At 33.1% G+C, this 14,800-nt stretch overlaps 2 protein-coding genes across 2 annotated transcripts; one reads left to right on the top strand and one right to left on the bottom strand.

The window, feature by feature from the left end:
* Positions 831 to 3,295, bottom strand: LOC109210893 (ATP synthase subunit epsilon, mitochondrial-like). Its single transcript, XM_019374368.1, has 2 exons — positions 3,060 to 3,295; positions 831 to 1,083 (listed from the first exon to the last, which is right to left on the bottom strand). Exons 1-2 carry the CDS (start codon positions 3,241 to 3,243, stop codon positions 1,055 to 1,057), a joined length of 213 nt encoding a protein of 70 aa, XP_019229913.1. The 5' UTR covers positions 3,244 to 3,295; the 3' UTR covers positions 831 to 1,054.
* On the top strand, positions 3,399 to 11,354 carry LOC109210882 (AT-hook motif nuclear-localized protein 8-like). Its single transcript, XM_019374361.1, has 6 exons — positions 3,399 to 3,564; positions 3,665 to 3,758; positions 5,380 to 5,432; positions 8,014 to 8,166; positions 10,382 to 10,540; positions 11,031 to 11,354. Exons 4-6 carry the CDS (start codon positions 8,089 to 8,091, stop codon positions 11,055 to 11,057), a joined length of 264 nt encoding a protein of 87 aa, XP_019229906.1. The 5' UTR covers positions 3,399 to 3,564; positions 3,665 to 3,758; positions 5,380 to 5,432; positions 8,014 to 8,088; the 3' UTR covers positions 11,058 to 11,354.

The raw sequence follows: 14,800 nt of genomic DNA, 5'->3' as shown, positions 1-14,800 counted from the left end.
AAAAAAAAGCTACTGTTGGAATGGTCAGCTAAAAAAATGGGGCAACACCAGATGAGGACCAATTAATTAGCTTAAAAGAAAGACAATGATATGGCTTGGTGTCTGATTAAAACGTTGACATTCTTCTTATAATTAGAGGGTGTTTGACTAAGCTTATAAGTTGGTCAAACTGGCTTATAAGCACTTTTTTGCTTATCTACGCGTTTGGTAAAATTAAAAGTGCTTATAAGTTAAGTGCTTAGCTTATAAGCCAAAAAGTCATAAGTTGGTCTCCCCCAACTTATCAAATTTAAGCTTATAAGCACTTTAAGTTTGACCAAATATTTACTATTCTATCCCTAAAATACTTCTTTTTAAAATAAACTCTTCGTATACCGAGTTCTTCAGCTGCATATTATTAATTTCAGCACTTTTATCCAAACACGTAACTGCTTATTTTTTAAATCAGTTTCAGCACTTAAAAGTGCTTTTCAGCACCTAATGCTTATCAGCTACTCTAAATCAGCTAAGCCAAACGGGCTCTTAATCTGCAACGTTTAATTATAGCTGCTTCTAGTATAAAAAAAATAAATATAGAAATTTTACACATTTTCTATGACTCGGTGTACTACATTCAGAGAGCTATGGCCCCAAAGACTTGGCTCTCCTTATAAAGATAGAAATTCCAGAAATGACACGAAGAAGAATTTCACATTTCTTTAGACAGGGCAATGTCTAAAACGACCAGTTTCAGACAGTCGATTTAGCTACGAGCAAAATTTTGTTAACTTCTCGCCTACTCAACCACAGGCTACAGCATCCTTGTGCCGCTAGGCGTAATTGCAAATTAGTGATTATTAATTCACTTGAATTTCAAAAAAATAGAAGATTCAACATAAACACAAGAAAGATTATCTCATTTCCATCCAACAGAAAAGATCAAAGTCTATTGGCCATATTATTGAAAGTAAAATGTCCTAAATTCAACCTCCAGCAGATGAGCACTCTGTACAGTGCCAAGGCAGTACAAAATTCACTCAAAAGAAGAAACAATGCCTGATATTCAACCTTATTTTCAATCTTCCGGAGTGTCTGAGCGGATGGCTGTGAAGAAGACAGGCAAAAACGTTTATCAGTAAGCAAACTACTAGTATTTCTCAAGCTAATAAGACAAGTAAAGCAAATAACGAATGCATGGACTAGTCAAATCCATCCTCAACACCCCTCAACCCACCAAAATAAAAAATATCTGAAACACCAAAAGGAACACACAACAATCATGTAGAAATATTAACTTAATCCTGCATGTAAATACACGAATTAAGTAGCAAATTGAACATAAGACACAAGTGCACGACTTTTGTCTTCAGCCTTATTGTACCAATCTTTAAGTGGTGGCTTGCTTATTTTATATATCCAAGGCACCACACCAAATTGTGAACAGCCATGCTAATAAGACTACTCTTTTTAATTTTTCTGAAGATTCCTATATTTTCATAAATTCAACCATTTATTGATCCAGCATGTAGAAACCAAATATAAAGAGCGCATAGATGGATGTCGGTAACATATCTGTAGATTACAGTCACCCGTTAATATCAATTAATAGAGTCTCACCATTCTGATCCTCCACTTCCATCTCTATCCAGTTCTGTTTCACTCAAGACGTACATCTCAGTTTTAAAAACAAATAAGACATTGAACTGGGTCCGTGGTAAACATGATATCAAACTTTCAATACCCCAAAATATCACCAAAGCACCATCACTACGGCCCGTCCCTTTATCATATGCCCCCTGACTTTCTACTCAACCGAAGGCAGGAAGATAACTAAAAAGTAATAGTTTTTCAAGGTGACATATTAACATGGACAACTAAACACACTATATATTTTTCATAATGAGCCAAGACAAGAACTGGAGCGCATAAGGACAGACAAGGTTATGTTTGAACACTTGGTTAATCCTCTATCAGCCAAAAAGAGTTAAATACAGAAAATTTTAATGCCTATAAGAGAAACCAAATCCAGCACATTCCTGGAAATCTAAGACCTTGACTAACATGATATATGTTCTGATGATTGATAAGATGTTGGAGACAGAATGATAGTATTGTTCTAGTTGAAAAATCAGCTATAACTAGAGCAGATGGTGGTAAGATGTGTCACTGCACTGGAATTAATTTGTGCTGCGTATACAACGGCAGGAAGGGATCATGTCTTGAGGACATAGTCAAATCCATTATAAGCTAAAGTGCTAAACAACAAAGAGTTAAGAAACCAAAAACACAATAACTGAATTAGACAACAGTGGCAAGAAAGGATCATGTCTTGAGGACATATAATCCTTGAGCAGTACCAAATTAATTAGAATAATTTATGGTTGGCTTGGTTGGATAAGAAAATGAAGTATTTAACACTATTTAGAAAAAAAACCCAACTGGATTGGTAAGATATCTGTGATTGCTATTTATAACTTGACAAAGAGGAGAAACCAAATACCAAATAGTTAAATTAGAACAATGGCAAGAAGGGACATATGTTAGGACGAATAATACTCAATCCAGCATAAGCTAAATGACCAAAAGGGAAGAACCAAAAATCAAAAAACAAAATCAGTTGGCTCTGAGATCACTGATTAATAGAGCTCAATGCAAACTTAACAACACTCAAAATCCACCTCCCTTCTATATAAGTTAGTGGCGGAAAATCTCTTACCACATAAATTGGTCCCTCAGTCTAACTATAAGATTTGATCTGTAGAAACCTGTCTTAAACTAACTGAAATGGTGAATGAGAAAACCGAATGTCCTTTAATTTTCATTTTCCCAGAAGACTAAACCTGGGAAAATGAAACCTCAAAACAAACAGCTACTTATGATACCTCAAAATAACAAATTTGCCAGAATCATATAGAAGACCCTAAAATAAATACACGTCCATCCCTAATAAGCGAATTTGAAACGAAAATGAAACTAAGCGATCTAAAGCTGTGTGAAAGCAGTCAAATCAGTATTAAGGAGACCAAAGTATCTTAACTTTATACCAAAAAAGCAAAAAAGAGAGGAAGCGGATTGCTTACTGGGTTTCTGAGGCTTGCCATCGACCCATTTGGAGATGGAGTAGTGGACCTTTTCCCGATTCAAGGCTTCGGTCTTGTAGGGTTCCTTAAGGCAGTTCCTGACCAGGTTGGCACACAGATTCGAGTATGTTATGTAAGTCATCCCCGCCGCTCTCCAAAAGGGTGCCGCTGCATTCGACGCCATTTCTCCTCCTCCACTTTCTTCGATTGACCAGAACGGATTACTACGCTGGCTCCGTTATTATACCCGGGTAATGTTTCTATTACTATAATACCCTTGAAATGTACCTGAAATTGAGGGTAATTTCGTCAATTACCGACAAACCACTTGCTTCCTTCAGAGTCGATGGATCTCACTCGCCCTCTGATTTCTATTTTGATTGGAGGATTAAACAACAACTTCCTTTTATTGACGAAGCATAAGATAAACGAGGCCTTTCGTCAGTGTTTTACTTATTCCCATTATGTGTAGAACATTCGAAATAGGAAAACCATAATTCCTCAGGTATTTTTATTTTAATATTTGATAGAAATTAGTGGTTCTTCAGGTAAATTAATAAGCTTTTTTATTGGCCTCTTTTTTATTCCCTCTCTTTTTTTGGCAGAATGAAGAAAAGGTAATTTGGGGTTCTAGTTCAGTTTATTGAGATGCTTATGAAAAACAAGGTGAATATCTAGAATCAGGGAAAATATGGAAAGGTATTTAACTGGTTCCCACTAATATTTAAACTAATATGGTTATTTATTTATTTATTTATATATTTTGATAGGTGTTCTTAAAGTAATTGTAGACTTGATTACATTACTACTTTTGGATTTTGGTAATCTCTTGCATTGCTTTAGCACGTGTTAACTGCATAGCTTTAGCTTGTTCAAAATTTGACTGTATATGGGAATTTAGTTCTGTTCTCATTGTCACCTAATGTATATTAGAATTGTTGGCACTTGATATTCGCCTGCCTTTTGAGGTGCCCTTAATGTGTCAACAATGTAGGTATAAACCTTCTCAAGATGTCACTATAGTCCTTGATTAGATGCGTCTTTCTTGTTTTATTTTGTTTCGGTAGTGGTTTGGGGATAGAGGGCGAAGGAAGTCTACCTTGCTTTGGGTACCGCTATATTGATCAAGCCTGATCAATTGAACACTAAAGTTTGGATTGCGCTTTATTAATGCCTATAAGTAGGATTATATCTGTAAAAAGAAAATAGTCAAGGATTTTCCAATCTGGGGCTTATTTCAATTCCGTGCTTACTTGGGAGAACCAATAGATGGAAAACAAATAGGCTGCATTTATTACTTTTTCAGTCTGTAATCTAGTCACTGGATTGCTTTATTGATAACTAAGTAACTGGCTTGGTTAGAAAACCCCTAAAGCCTACAAATATTTTCACCTTGGTTGTGTCAAAACAGAAGATTCAACATAGAACAACAGTTTCAACTCTTGAGTGGTGAAAAAAAAACACTAAAATGGGAGAGAACACGGGCAAGGATTCTATTGGTAAGGGGATGGATCAGACATGTGTGCTTGCCCTCGAGGCACCTTCGCTTTCTGGAAGTTCGGCTAGACCTCGACGACCCAGAAAGATGAAAGCTCGCACTGATGGTACTGGCTATCCAATTTTTGTTTGGTTGTATAATTGTTGATTTTTTTTTTTAGTTTTGTTTCACATATGTCCCGTGTCTTCAAAACCTCTAGATTCTGCAGAATCTCTACTAAGGAAAGAAAAGGATTATGGACAATGGTGTCTTTCTTTCTTTTTCACCCTCTCCCACTCAAAAGGAGAAGGAGTGGGGTTTTATATCTTTCTCCAATCCTTTTATCAGCCAAAAAGAGAAAAGGAAGAAAATCTGGACACCATCCCCCTGGTGAACAAAAAAGAAAAAAAAAAGTTGGAAAGCAAGTTGAATGTACAAATTCTATTGTTATTAGTTGCACAATCTATGCTCTTTTAAAATTTCTATTGCTCAAAGTATTTTTCATGAGGTCAGGTTGAATGTGTCTGTGCAGAAAGAATAAAGAGGACTGCGTGTTATGTGTCTCAAAGCTCTCTAACTTATAATCCCCATTTGCTTTGCGATCTAATGCTGTTAATTTTGGTGGGGACTAATGCTTTTGTGCTGCCCAGATCATATGGTTCTATAGATATATGCTTTTTCTAGAACTGTTTGCATATTTTACATTGATGCTCCTCGACACGTATGTCATATTCAATGCTTCTGTCAGTTGAATATTTATGCTGTGCCCGTAACAGAACATTCATGTAATACTCCATATTTAAATTCTGAAACTAAACACTCTTATTACATTTATTCTTGCAGAACCAAAGCATGAAGGGTTACTTGCGGATTCCTTGATTATCAATCTAGGAGAGGTCTCATTTTTGTACTTCTCCAGTGTTCATATTCTTTTGGACATGAAAAACTTTCTTGTTCTCTGTGCTATTTTCTTCTCTAACATTGGTGTATTTCTTGCCTTGTCTATTTGTGAAAGAAAAGTATATCTCTTACCTTGTCATCTAGTATGCTTTTGTTCTGGTGCAATCCTTAATTATCTCGTTGTCCTTTTCATGTAATGCGTTTCCGATTCCACCAAGCGTGCTTCTGTCTCCTTGATTTAGTTGCTTCATCATCTTCATAATGACAATATGGCATTGCTTTGTGGATGGAGACTTGGACTTTTAGCATGGTAAATTGAACCAAGGAGCTGAATTTTAATAACTTTAAATGGACAACGGATGGAGACTAAGGCCATAAGTTTTATGCTCATTCTTTGAAATGGATAAGTTTTATGCTCACTATCTTCTAAGAAGGTGACTTTTTATTTTCGTTCGCTCAAATCATTCTTTGCTGCTGATGGTTTCTTGTCACCGCCAAAACCTAAGCATAGAGCCGAACCTTTCACAAAGTTCTCATTCTGTTTATAAAACCTTCATTTCCTAACCAAACCACTAAACACTGTTCATAGCACAGTTAAAGTTTTGGAAGCTTTCTAGAATCTCAGACTGTTGATCAAACCTTTCAGCTAAAGATCCTTTGTCCTTGGTCTATCCTAGAAACTTGGGCTTAAACTGCATGTATCCTTTTCATATGGCTCTTTGTGTTTCCGACAATGTTTTCAAGCAGGTTAAAGTACTTGCAATCCTTGAAACCAATATTTTTCTAATATAACAGTGGCATCCGGGCCAATGTACGTGCCCCTCAAATATTTCCACTGAGTACTTGCATCCTTCCACCAATATAGGTACCGTATAACTTTGCCCCCATTGACTTAGGTGGATATGAATAAATCACTTAGCTTTTTATTTCTGTTGGGATTCAAACCCTGGTCTCCTGTGGTCTTCATTCTAACACCCTTGGGCTACTCCCAGAAACACAATTTCACTGCTGATATCTTGACTGCTTACCTATTGTATGACTTTCCATTAGCAAGTCTAACTGTTTTGTCTCTGGCCATGATAGAGGTGTCACTTTTCGACGTTTTCTGTAGAAATTTAGTGCAAAACCATACTCAAAATTAGGAGACTATAATTCTCTTTGGAGCTTCTTACCTCGTAAGGGAACTTGCTAAATAATAGAAGAACGAATATTTTTGTTTTGATAGATTAGTGGCAAGAATTCTTCCAGAGGTAATATTTCACTATTTTTTGAAAAATCATTTTCTGCCTAGTTGCTGAGTAATGTCAGAAGCTCGCTGGAAGGAAGATGCAATACTTATTAAGCATCTGAATTTACAAAAAAAAGGAAGAAAAGAAAAGAAGTAAATAAATATAAAGTTTACGGCAATTACTGTACTACCTGAAATTATTAAGTCTTACCAAAACCCTACATCACCCGTGTCTTTGACATTTTACTATTGCAGTTCTGACTTTATTATCCAGCAGTCGCTACATGTACCTTATGTAAGTAATTTTCAACGCTCAATATTATAATATTAAAAGAAGAATTGATTAAGTTCTCATTCGTAAACAGAAGGCACCCAATGTTTGAAGATTACATTACTGGCTTGACCATTATATATTGCTGTATCTTTTTGCAGTTGGAAATGCCTCTTTTGGCATACTAGCTTAGTGTTAATCTAATAAGTGGATCATTATGATCTGGAAAAAAAGAAAATTGGATACGTTACCTATGTGTAGTACTGTTGGTGTAGGTTATATTAGGTAGTTGTGTATATTGAATCAATCAAGTATGCCTCAATCCTAAACAAGTTGAGGTCAGATACATATATCTTGATATCATCGAGAAAATCAGGTCATATGGAACAAAAACTGCTATTCGTGAAGCATATCTCTAGGGTTTTAAATATGCTTGCAGAAAACCCGACATGCACTTTTGTTCCCTGACAAATAAGAGTGAAAGTAGTTAGGGTAATAAATTTGTTACGTAAGCTTTAATTTTTAAATTTTGGATCAACAATGTGGCTGATATATTCTATAGTAATAACAAAGGATGTGGGTTTTCTACCTTATTTTATAAGCCTAGAGGCCTAAAGGATAATTGCAGTGGCCTTCCAGATGGCTGTAAACGAAATATATAGACAAGAATATGAACTTAATAAAAATAGGAATGTGAAATGCTACGTAGCTCGGGGCGGTCATCATGATGTTTTTCTCCTCCCTCCATTTGTTAGACATACTAAATTTAGCCATCCTGTTGAATGGTAGTAAAAGACTAACATGGTTTTATGTATTATGTCTTGTTTTATAACTTCTCTATGGGTAGTAGCAATCAGTGAAGACCAGTTAGATTGCGGACCTTCTGTTAATCTTCCCAATGGTTGTCATGTTCATTAGTTTATTACCGCTTCAGATTTGTTTGATAAAGAATTGGAAATGTACTTCTTTCATGTTCTCCATTTTCTTTTGACTAAGCAATGAGGTTTTTTACAAAAGTAGGCAAGCCGTATATAGTGGGTGATAGAAGTGCACTCAAAGAACTCCGTTTACCTTTCAGGATGTTGGAGAAAAAGTTCTGTCTTATTTTCGGAACAGCACCAATAATTCTGTTAGTTCCCATGGTCGCACGCAGATGGGCATTATCTTGTCAGCTACTGGTTCAGTTTTGGACCCGATAATGGATACAGAAAATTCATCAGCTTCAGATAAGGTACCTGATTATCTTATTTGCGTTATTCCTGTTTTTCTCCTTTAATAGGTAGTGCGCATAATGTGTTCTCTAGATATGCAAAGGAGATTTCTAATGTCATGTGTGTAAGAATTCTTACTGGTAAGAGGAATCTCATTAGGTTTAGAAGCTACGTTTTGTGTTCTAAATGCTAGAGCCTAATAAGGTGTGACTTCGAAATAATGCATTTAACTTAAATGATTTCCTTGGGATTTAGAAGGCAAATCTAGATTTAATACAGCTTAAGAAGGCTAAGCTAAACTCAAGCCTGCCAGGCTTCTTTTATTTATGTTAGGTGAGCTCAAATGTGAGTCGAGCTGTATGGTGTTTGAACTTTTGACTTATGGGCAAGTCACGAAATGGATACACCAATCTGGGGTCTAAAGTTGTGAGTTTGCTCCACTAACGTTAAAATGTATTAGTGTTTCTTTAATACAAGGCAGAGAAAGAATAATGAACAGAAGCGTGTCAATGGAGCCATTCTGTTCCTTGTCTTTTTCTTTGTCGGGTGGGACCAGGAAGGAAGTCGAAACAAAGATTTGAAGTGTGTTTGACATTTATTCACGTTTCTGGTCTTTGATCCTCTTGTAGTTAAATTGGAATAAACGTTGTTGATGGTAATCTCAAAAAGGAAATTTCTTTTTCTTCAGTGAGATAAGTGGGAATCCATTCATTGCACTCGACGAGTGTGCATGTTTGGTCTAAAGATACTGAACATATTAGGCACCATAATAATTAGCATTCGTTAAGCTAATAAGATAAACTCAATATACTTTAAACTATTTAGGATCCCGTAGCTAAGGAAGTCTTAACGACTCAGTTTCATAAGATACTTAAACTAAAATGTTATGACACTCTCATTATAGATACTATAATTTGCATTCATTAGACTCGACGAGTATGCATGGTTGGTCAAAAGGGTTTAAACACATTACTGCCACAATAATTAGCATTGGATAAGGTAATAAAATAAATTTAATATGTCGCAAACTAGTTAAGATGACGTAGCTAAGGAATTATTAACTATTAAGTTTCATAAATTAGATATACTAAAGTATTGTGATAACTCAAAAAAAAAAAAAAGATGTTAAATATGGATAAAAATATTTGTAGTAGTAAATACTCTCTCTGCCCTGTCGGAGTGTTATGTTTCCTCATGAAGAATCAATTTGGCTAACCTAAATAGCACTATTCCAAGATCATTAAGTTGTTTTATTGAGAGTATAACGTAAACGTTTTAGTAACTACATAAAAGATTCGGCATCTTAATTTAGCACAGATAACCTAAACAGTTAGTTGTGGTAATTAGATACGAATATAACTTTACATTTTCTCACTTATAATTGTGGTAATCTGTAAAACTGTTGTTTTGAAATCTATTAACTTTAATATTAGAAAGGGTGTACACCAAGTCTGTTCTTGGAAAGTTTGTTAAGTACGGCGCTTATTTACGAAATAGTAGTCCTCCTTCCTCTTTATCAAAAGTAGTCCTCCTTCCTAATTTTTGTAACAGACTTTCAATTTGGAAGTGTTGAATTGTGTAAAATGCCCCATTAAAGGTTTAAACACGCTTTGTCATGTGCAGACCTGTTTCTTCTGGGACAAATACGTGATAACTGTCTATGGGTTCCTTAGAGTCCAATCTGAACCTCAAAATCTTTGACATATAATGATATTATTTTGCTCGACTTTCACAAGTTTTATGCTTGAACTTCATTTTTCAACAAAATTAAATATGATGTCATGTTTCCCTATGAAACTAACCTTTTAGTTATATTAATATTTCTTATGTGATGCTTCCCTACTTTCCTAAAGACTAACCTTTTTAATTATCTTCTATTATTTGAGTCAAATATAGATATTAGACTCCACAACTCGTGCAAACTGTATCACTTAAAAGGAAGGTTAGTAATAATATGGATCTTGACTGTAATTATGAAGTTTCTGAAATAAACTATTTAAAATTGGGAGTGCCCTTCCATGCCTCTTGGAATTTTTTGTTGAAGGCACTGTTTTTGAGAAGGAAAATAACCAATAGTATAAAAAGATATATATCAATTATAAGGCACTGTTATGTTGCTCATTCTGCTTATCAAATTTCATCGTTGGTTAACCATTCTTGCTCTGTAAATTGGAATAATGGAATTTACCTATCTTGAACTCTTAAGATACTTATCTTATACATGTCATCCTGCAGGGTTCATTTTCAATAATAAAGCTTCAGGGAAAATATATTATATCTGAAGATGGTCAAGTTCAGCAAGAAGGACCACTGACTATACTCTGTGCTGGTTCATCTGGTGTTGCTGTTGGAGGTCGAGTTAATGGTCATCTGGTTGCAGCAAACCTGGTCCAGGTTCTTACTACTTCTTTGATGCCAAAATTACCACTTCCTTTTTCAGAATATCTGTTGGTGCCAAGTGCCAACTATGAATTTGAAGTGTCAGATTCTATTTCACTCAAATAAGTACTATTATGAAGCATTTATGGAGGACTCGCTTATATCCTGCAAGTTTAAATAGAATAGTTATTATCTCGGACATGAATCTTGTATTTTGTTTCTCCTTTTTTGGTTCTAAGCTTCTCCAGGTTAATGTAGATTAAAAGGTCCATCCCAGTAGTTTCAATTATTCTTTTTCCTCTTGTTCTTGTTGTGGATGAGTTTTATGTAGGCTCAATGCATAGTTTTACATCTCCCCGGGGCTTGTAGCCAAATCCCTATCACACACCCCTCCTTCACGGGGAGCCTTTTACACACCAAACATTTCCTCGAGTGTGTCTAAGCTTTTTATGTAAGCATTATTATCATGAAGTCATGAATGATGTCTAATTTCGTGTCCTTGCAGGTTATGGTGGGTCGTTTCTACGCATAAACCAAGAGAAGGTGAAGCGAAAATTTGAAGAGCTGCATTCACCTCTTGTTTTGCTAGTTTTGTTTCTCCATCAACATCTGTGCTTTCTATTCTTCTTTCGTTATACTTTGAAACAAAAACTGGATTAGTTACCTTTCATGTTGGTTTCTCTTGACATTGACCAGGATAGTCCAACTAAAAAGCTTAATGTTTATTGATAGAAAACCTTAAAACTTCTTTTGGATGATCTTCTGTAGTTGAGTACCTTTTTGTAGGGCGAGTATTTGCATTTTGCAGGAAATGTCCTAGTTTTTTTGTCTTTATGGAGCCCGGTTTATTTAGAGCAAAAATACAGTTAAGAGTCAGGAAATGTCCTAGTGTTTTTCCGAGGTTGCATGATATGTTCCTTCCTTAAAATATAGATATATAAACACAATCTTCACACACTGATACAACACATGAAGATCAAATAATTGAGCAATTTGTTGGACAAGGGGGGAGAATCGTGGTCGCATTGGCATTGTTGAGTGATAAAAATGCATGTGAAAGACATGTGTTTTGTATTCATTGAAGGTGTAAGTACTAGTTGCAAGTAAATTTTTATGAGGATCACTTAGGAATCTGGACATTCAGATGAAAGCTAAGCAGAATATATATTTGTTGTTTATATCTCTTTTGCACCACTTCAATTTGCTTGAGACTGAAGCGTGTTGTTGTTAGCACCATTAGGAATAAAAGGAGTGTTGGACTTAAAATTGAACCCCACGTTAAGTGTGTTTACTAAACCATTAGATAAAGTAAATCATAAGAGAGCCCTTGCACAGTAGTTTGAAATAAAAAATAATAGCAGTGTAATGAAAGAAGACCCCAAAAGTGAAATGATTATTGGTAAGTGGTAACTGATAAGATGTCACCAACGAGCGTTGTGGTGGAGTAGTAAATGCTCTTTCATCCTTAACCAGAGGTTTCGGGTTTAAATCTCTGGGTATGAAGTCGCTTTGTTTGGAAGTGCTTTTACCCTAATGTAGGACTTCCCAGAGCGAATCCAAATTTAGTCGCAGCCCAATGTGGGTATCGGATGAAAAAAAAAAGGCAAGATATCGAATCAAGTTTGAGACTATAATATAAAGATTACAGTATTATTATTAGCTCGACCGTTGAAGAGGAAAAAAAAAGTTTCCATTTAATGAAAGATGCGAGGTTTTTAAGATGGATCAATAGTTAGACTTAATTAGGAAAGTAATTGAGAAATCATATAAAAAAGATGTCAATAATCTATATCTATATATATATTAAAGCAAGAAAGTTACGATATATAATTGACATTATAGTTAAGCCAAGTGGCAAGCTAATAAATATCAATAGTATATGATAATTTTATTCTATATTTGACTATTTTAGTTAAATACAAATACAATATTATATATATATATATATATATATATATATATATATATAGAGAGAGAGAGAGAGAGAGAGAGAGAGAGAGAGAGAATTTGAATTAAAAGATAATTTTGAATTTATAGTAAAGTTCTAAAATTCGAATTTAAATTAAAAATAAAATTTATCTTTTTTTATCATGTTATCATACTTAATTCGGTTAATGATCATATATTCATATGCAATCATGTTAGGAACTTTTGTTATTTTTTATAATTATTTAAATACTACTTTGCCTCTAGCAAAAAAAAAAAAGAAAAAAACTACTCCATATAACTATAAAACTCTTTCACATTTTGAAATGCTATAAGTATAGTTCTTTGAAACACTGTAGCTAGATTTGAATAAAACGAAATTCTTTTAAAATAAATGTAATATATAGGGTACACGTCTATATTTATATAAATAACAAAAAAGAGTTTACAAACCAAATAAAAGTTTACTTACATATATAATAAAGTAAACATACATGCTGGAGAAAGAAACATCACAAAATCAGTCAATATTAAAAAAAAAAAAGTGTTTCTTTTTTCTTCTTGAAGAATATTTGTTTGAAGAGTCAATTTGCATAAATGGTCATCAAACAAATAACAAAACTTAGGCTATACAATTGCTATCATTAATTTCAATTTAGCACATTCAAGGAATTGAAGGGTATAAGCTGAAACCCCTTCATTTAGCTGTAGTCAAGCCAATATTGCAAGGGTATAATATTTTTTTCGTTGAAGAATATTAATTTTGAATTATTAGATTATGTGAAAGGTTTTTTTTCAAACTCAACAAGAGATAATTTGATTTCTAATTGATAGTTTCTATAGCGACTTTTAACTGTAACAAAGAGTATATATAAAGAAAAAATTGGTATGACGTGAAATATTTTTTTTTTAAATGTAAACAAATTATTTCGAAAAAACTCTTTACTTTTTTTAATTCAAAGATAATAAAAAGATGAGATATTTTTGAACATTAGTAGAGAGTTTTAACATTATTATAATAGAAGTTATATCATGGATAAACTTAAAAAATAGAAATCTTATGGAATATTTACATAATATCCGGCCATATTTATTGTTTACTTTTTATATCTAATATAAATAGATGATATACCGATAACACACGATTATACACATATTATATATGAATTATATATAAATTACGCATTATTCAATTTTTTAAATTAAGTGGTCGGTGAGAACTTATTTAGGCTGATTAGAAAAAGCCAAAAGAAATATATGAAATAATTTCAACCAAAGACTAAAAATATAACTAAAGTTCATATGTAGAATTTTTTTTTAATCAAAACTCATCCTTTTATAGTGAAATAAATTAATTTTTTGTAACAAAAGACATAATGACATAAAAAATAAGATAAAAGAAAATAAATATTGAGAAAAATGTTAGAAAGATCTAAAAACGAGAAATAAAAGATGATAACAAATTTCTTCTTATGTTTCATCTTTGTTGAGTATAAAAAATTTGAAAGTTAATCTCATCGATTTCAAATATTTTTTTTCAACTCAAATACATAGATTATAAGATAAGGATATCTTCGAATATTTTTTTTTAATTTACATTATGTGTCGTTTTTAAAAAATCACTATTACTAACAAACTGATATGATATTCGAATTTGAATTTGAATGCAATTTGAGTAGTTTGCATTGAAATTTAAGCCAATTATGGTGTCGAAAAATAAATTACTTGACAATTTTAAGACAACATATGCAATGTTTAATAATAATCAACTAATTTAACATTTAATGATACAAAGAACAAAATTTTTGTATATATAGGATATTAAAAATTTAAATTCTGGGGCTAGAGATATTGATAAACTTAAAGTTGAGTCATACTAAAATAAATCCGGCCTAAGAATCATTTAAATTTTTAGATAGCCGATTAAAGTATATTTTAAAGTAAGGATAATATCTTCGCTTGCATCACTATAAAGATAATCATTATTATAATATATATAAAGTTTTAGAAATTGAAATTTCAAAATAGAAATATTTTTTGAAAGATAAATCATACCAAATAAGAGTTCAAGTCGTAGTATAAGTGTCACGTTGCAATAAAAGAATAGTTTATATCGTGTCAACCTTTGTACTTCCATAATTATGAGTTAATTATTTCACTTTGTGGCTATTTTTAGGTTCCAATGACACCTATGAGAATAGTGCAAAAATAAAATTATCACTACTAGAATTGACAAAATTTTAGTCTTTTTTCATGTAGTGTTTCTTAATTAATATCTGACGATTATCTATAATTATTTAGAATGTTTAAATGTTAAGGTTATTTACATATAATTCAAATAACTTAGAT

This window comes from Nicotiana attenuata, chromosome 2 (genome assembly GCF_001879085.1).
Source record: "Nicotiana attenuata strain UT chromosome 2, NIATTr2, whole genome shotgun sequence".
NCBI lineage: Eukaryota > Viridiplantae > Streptophyta > Magnoliopsida > Solanales > Solanaceae > Nicotiana > Nicotiana attenuata.
Note: the sequence above shows the minus strand (reverse complement) of the source record. Positions and strands in the feature narration are given on the sequence as shown.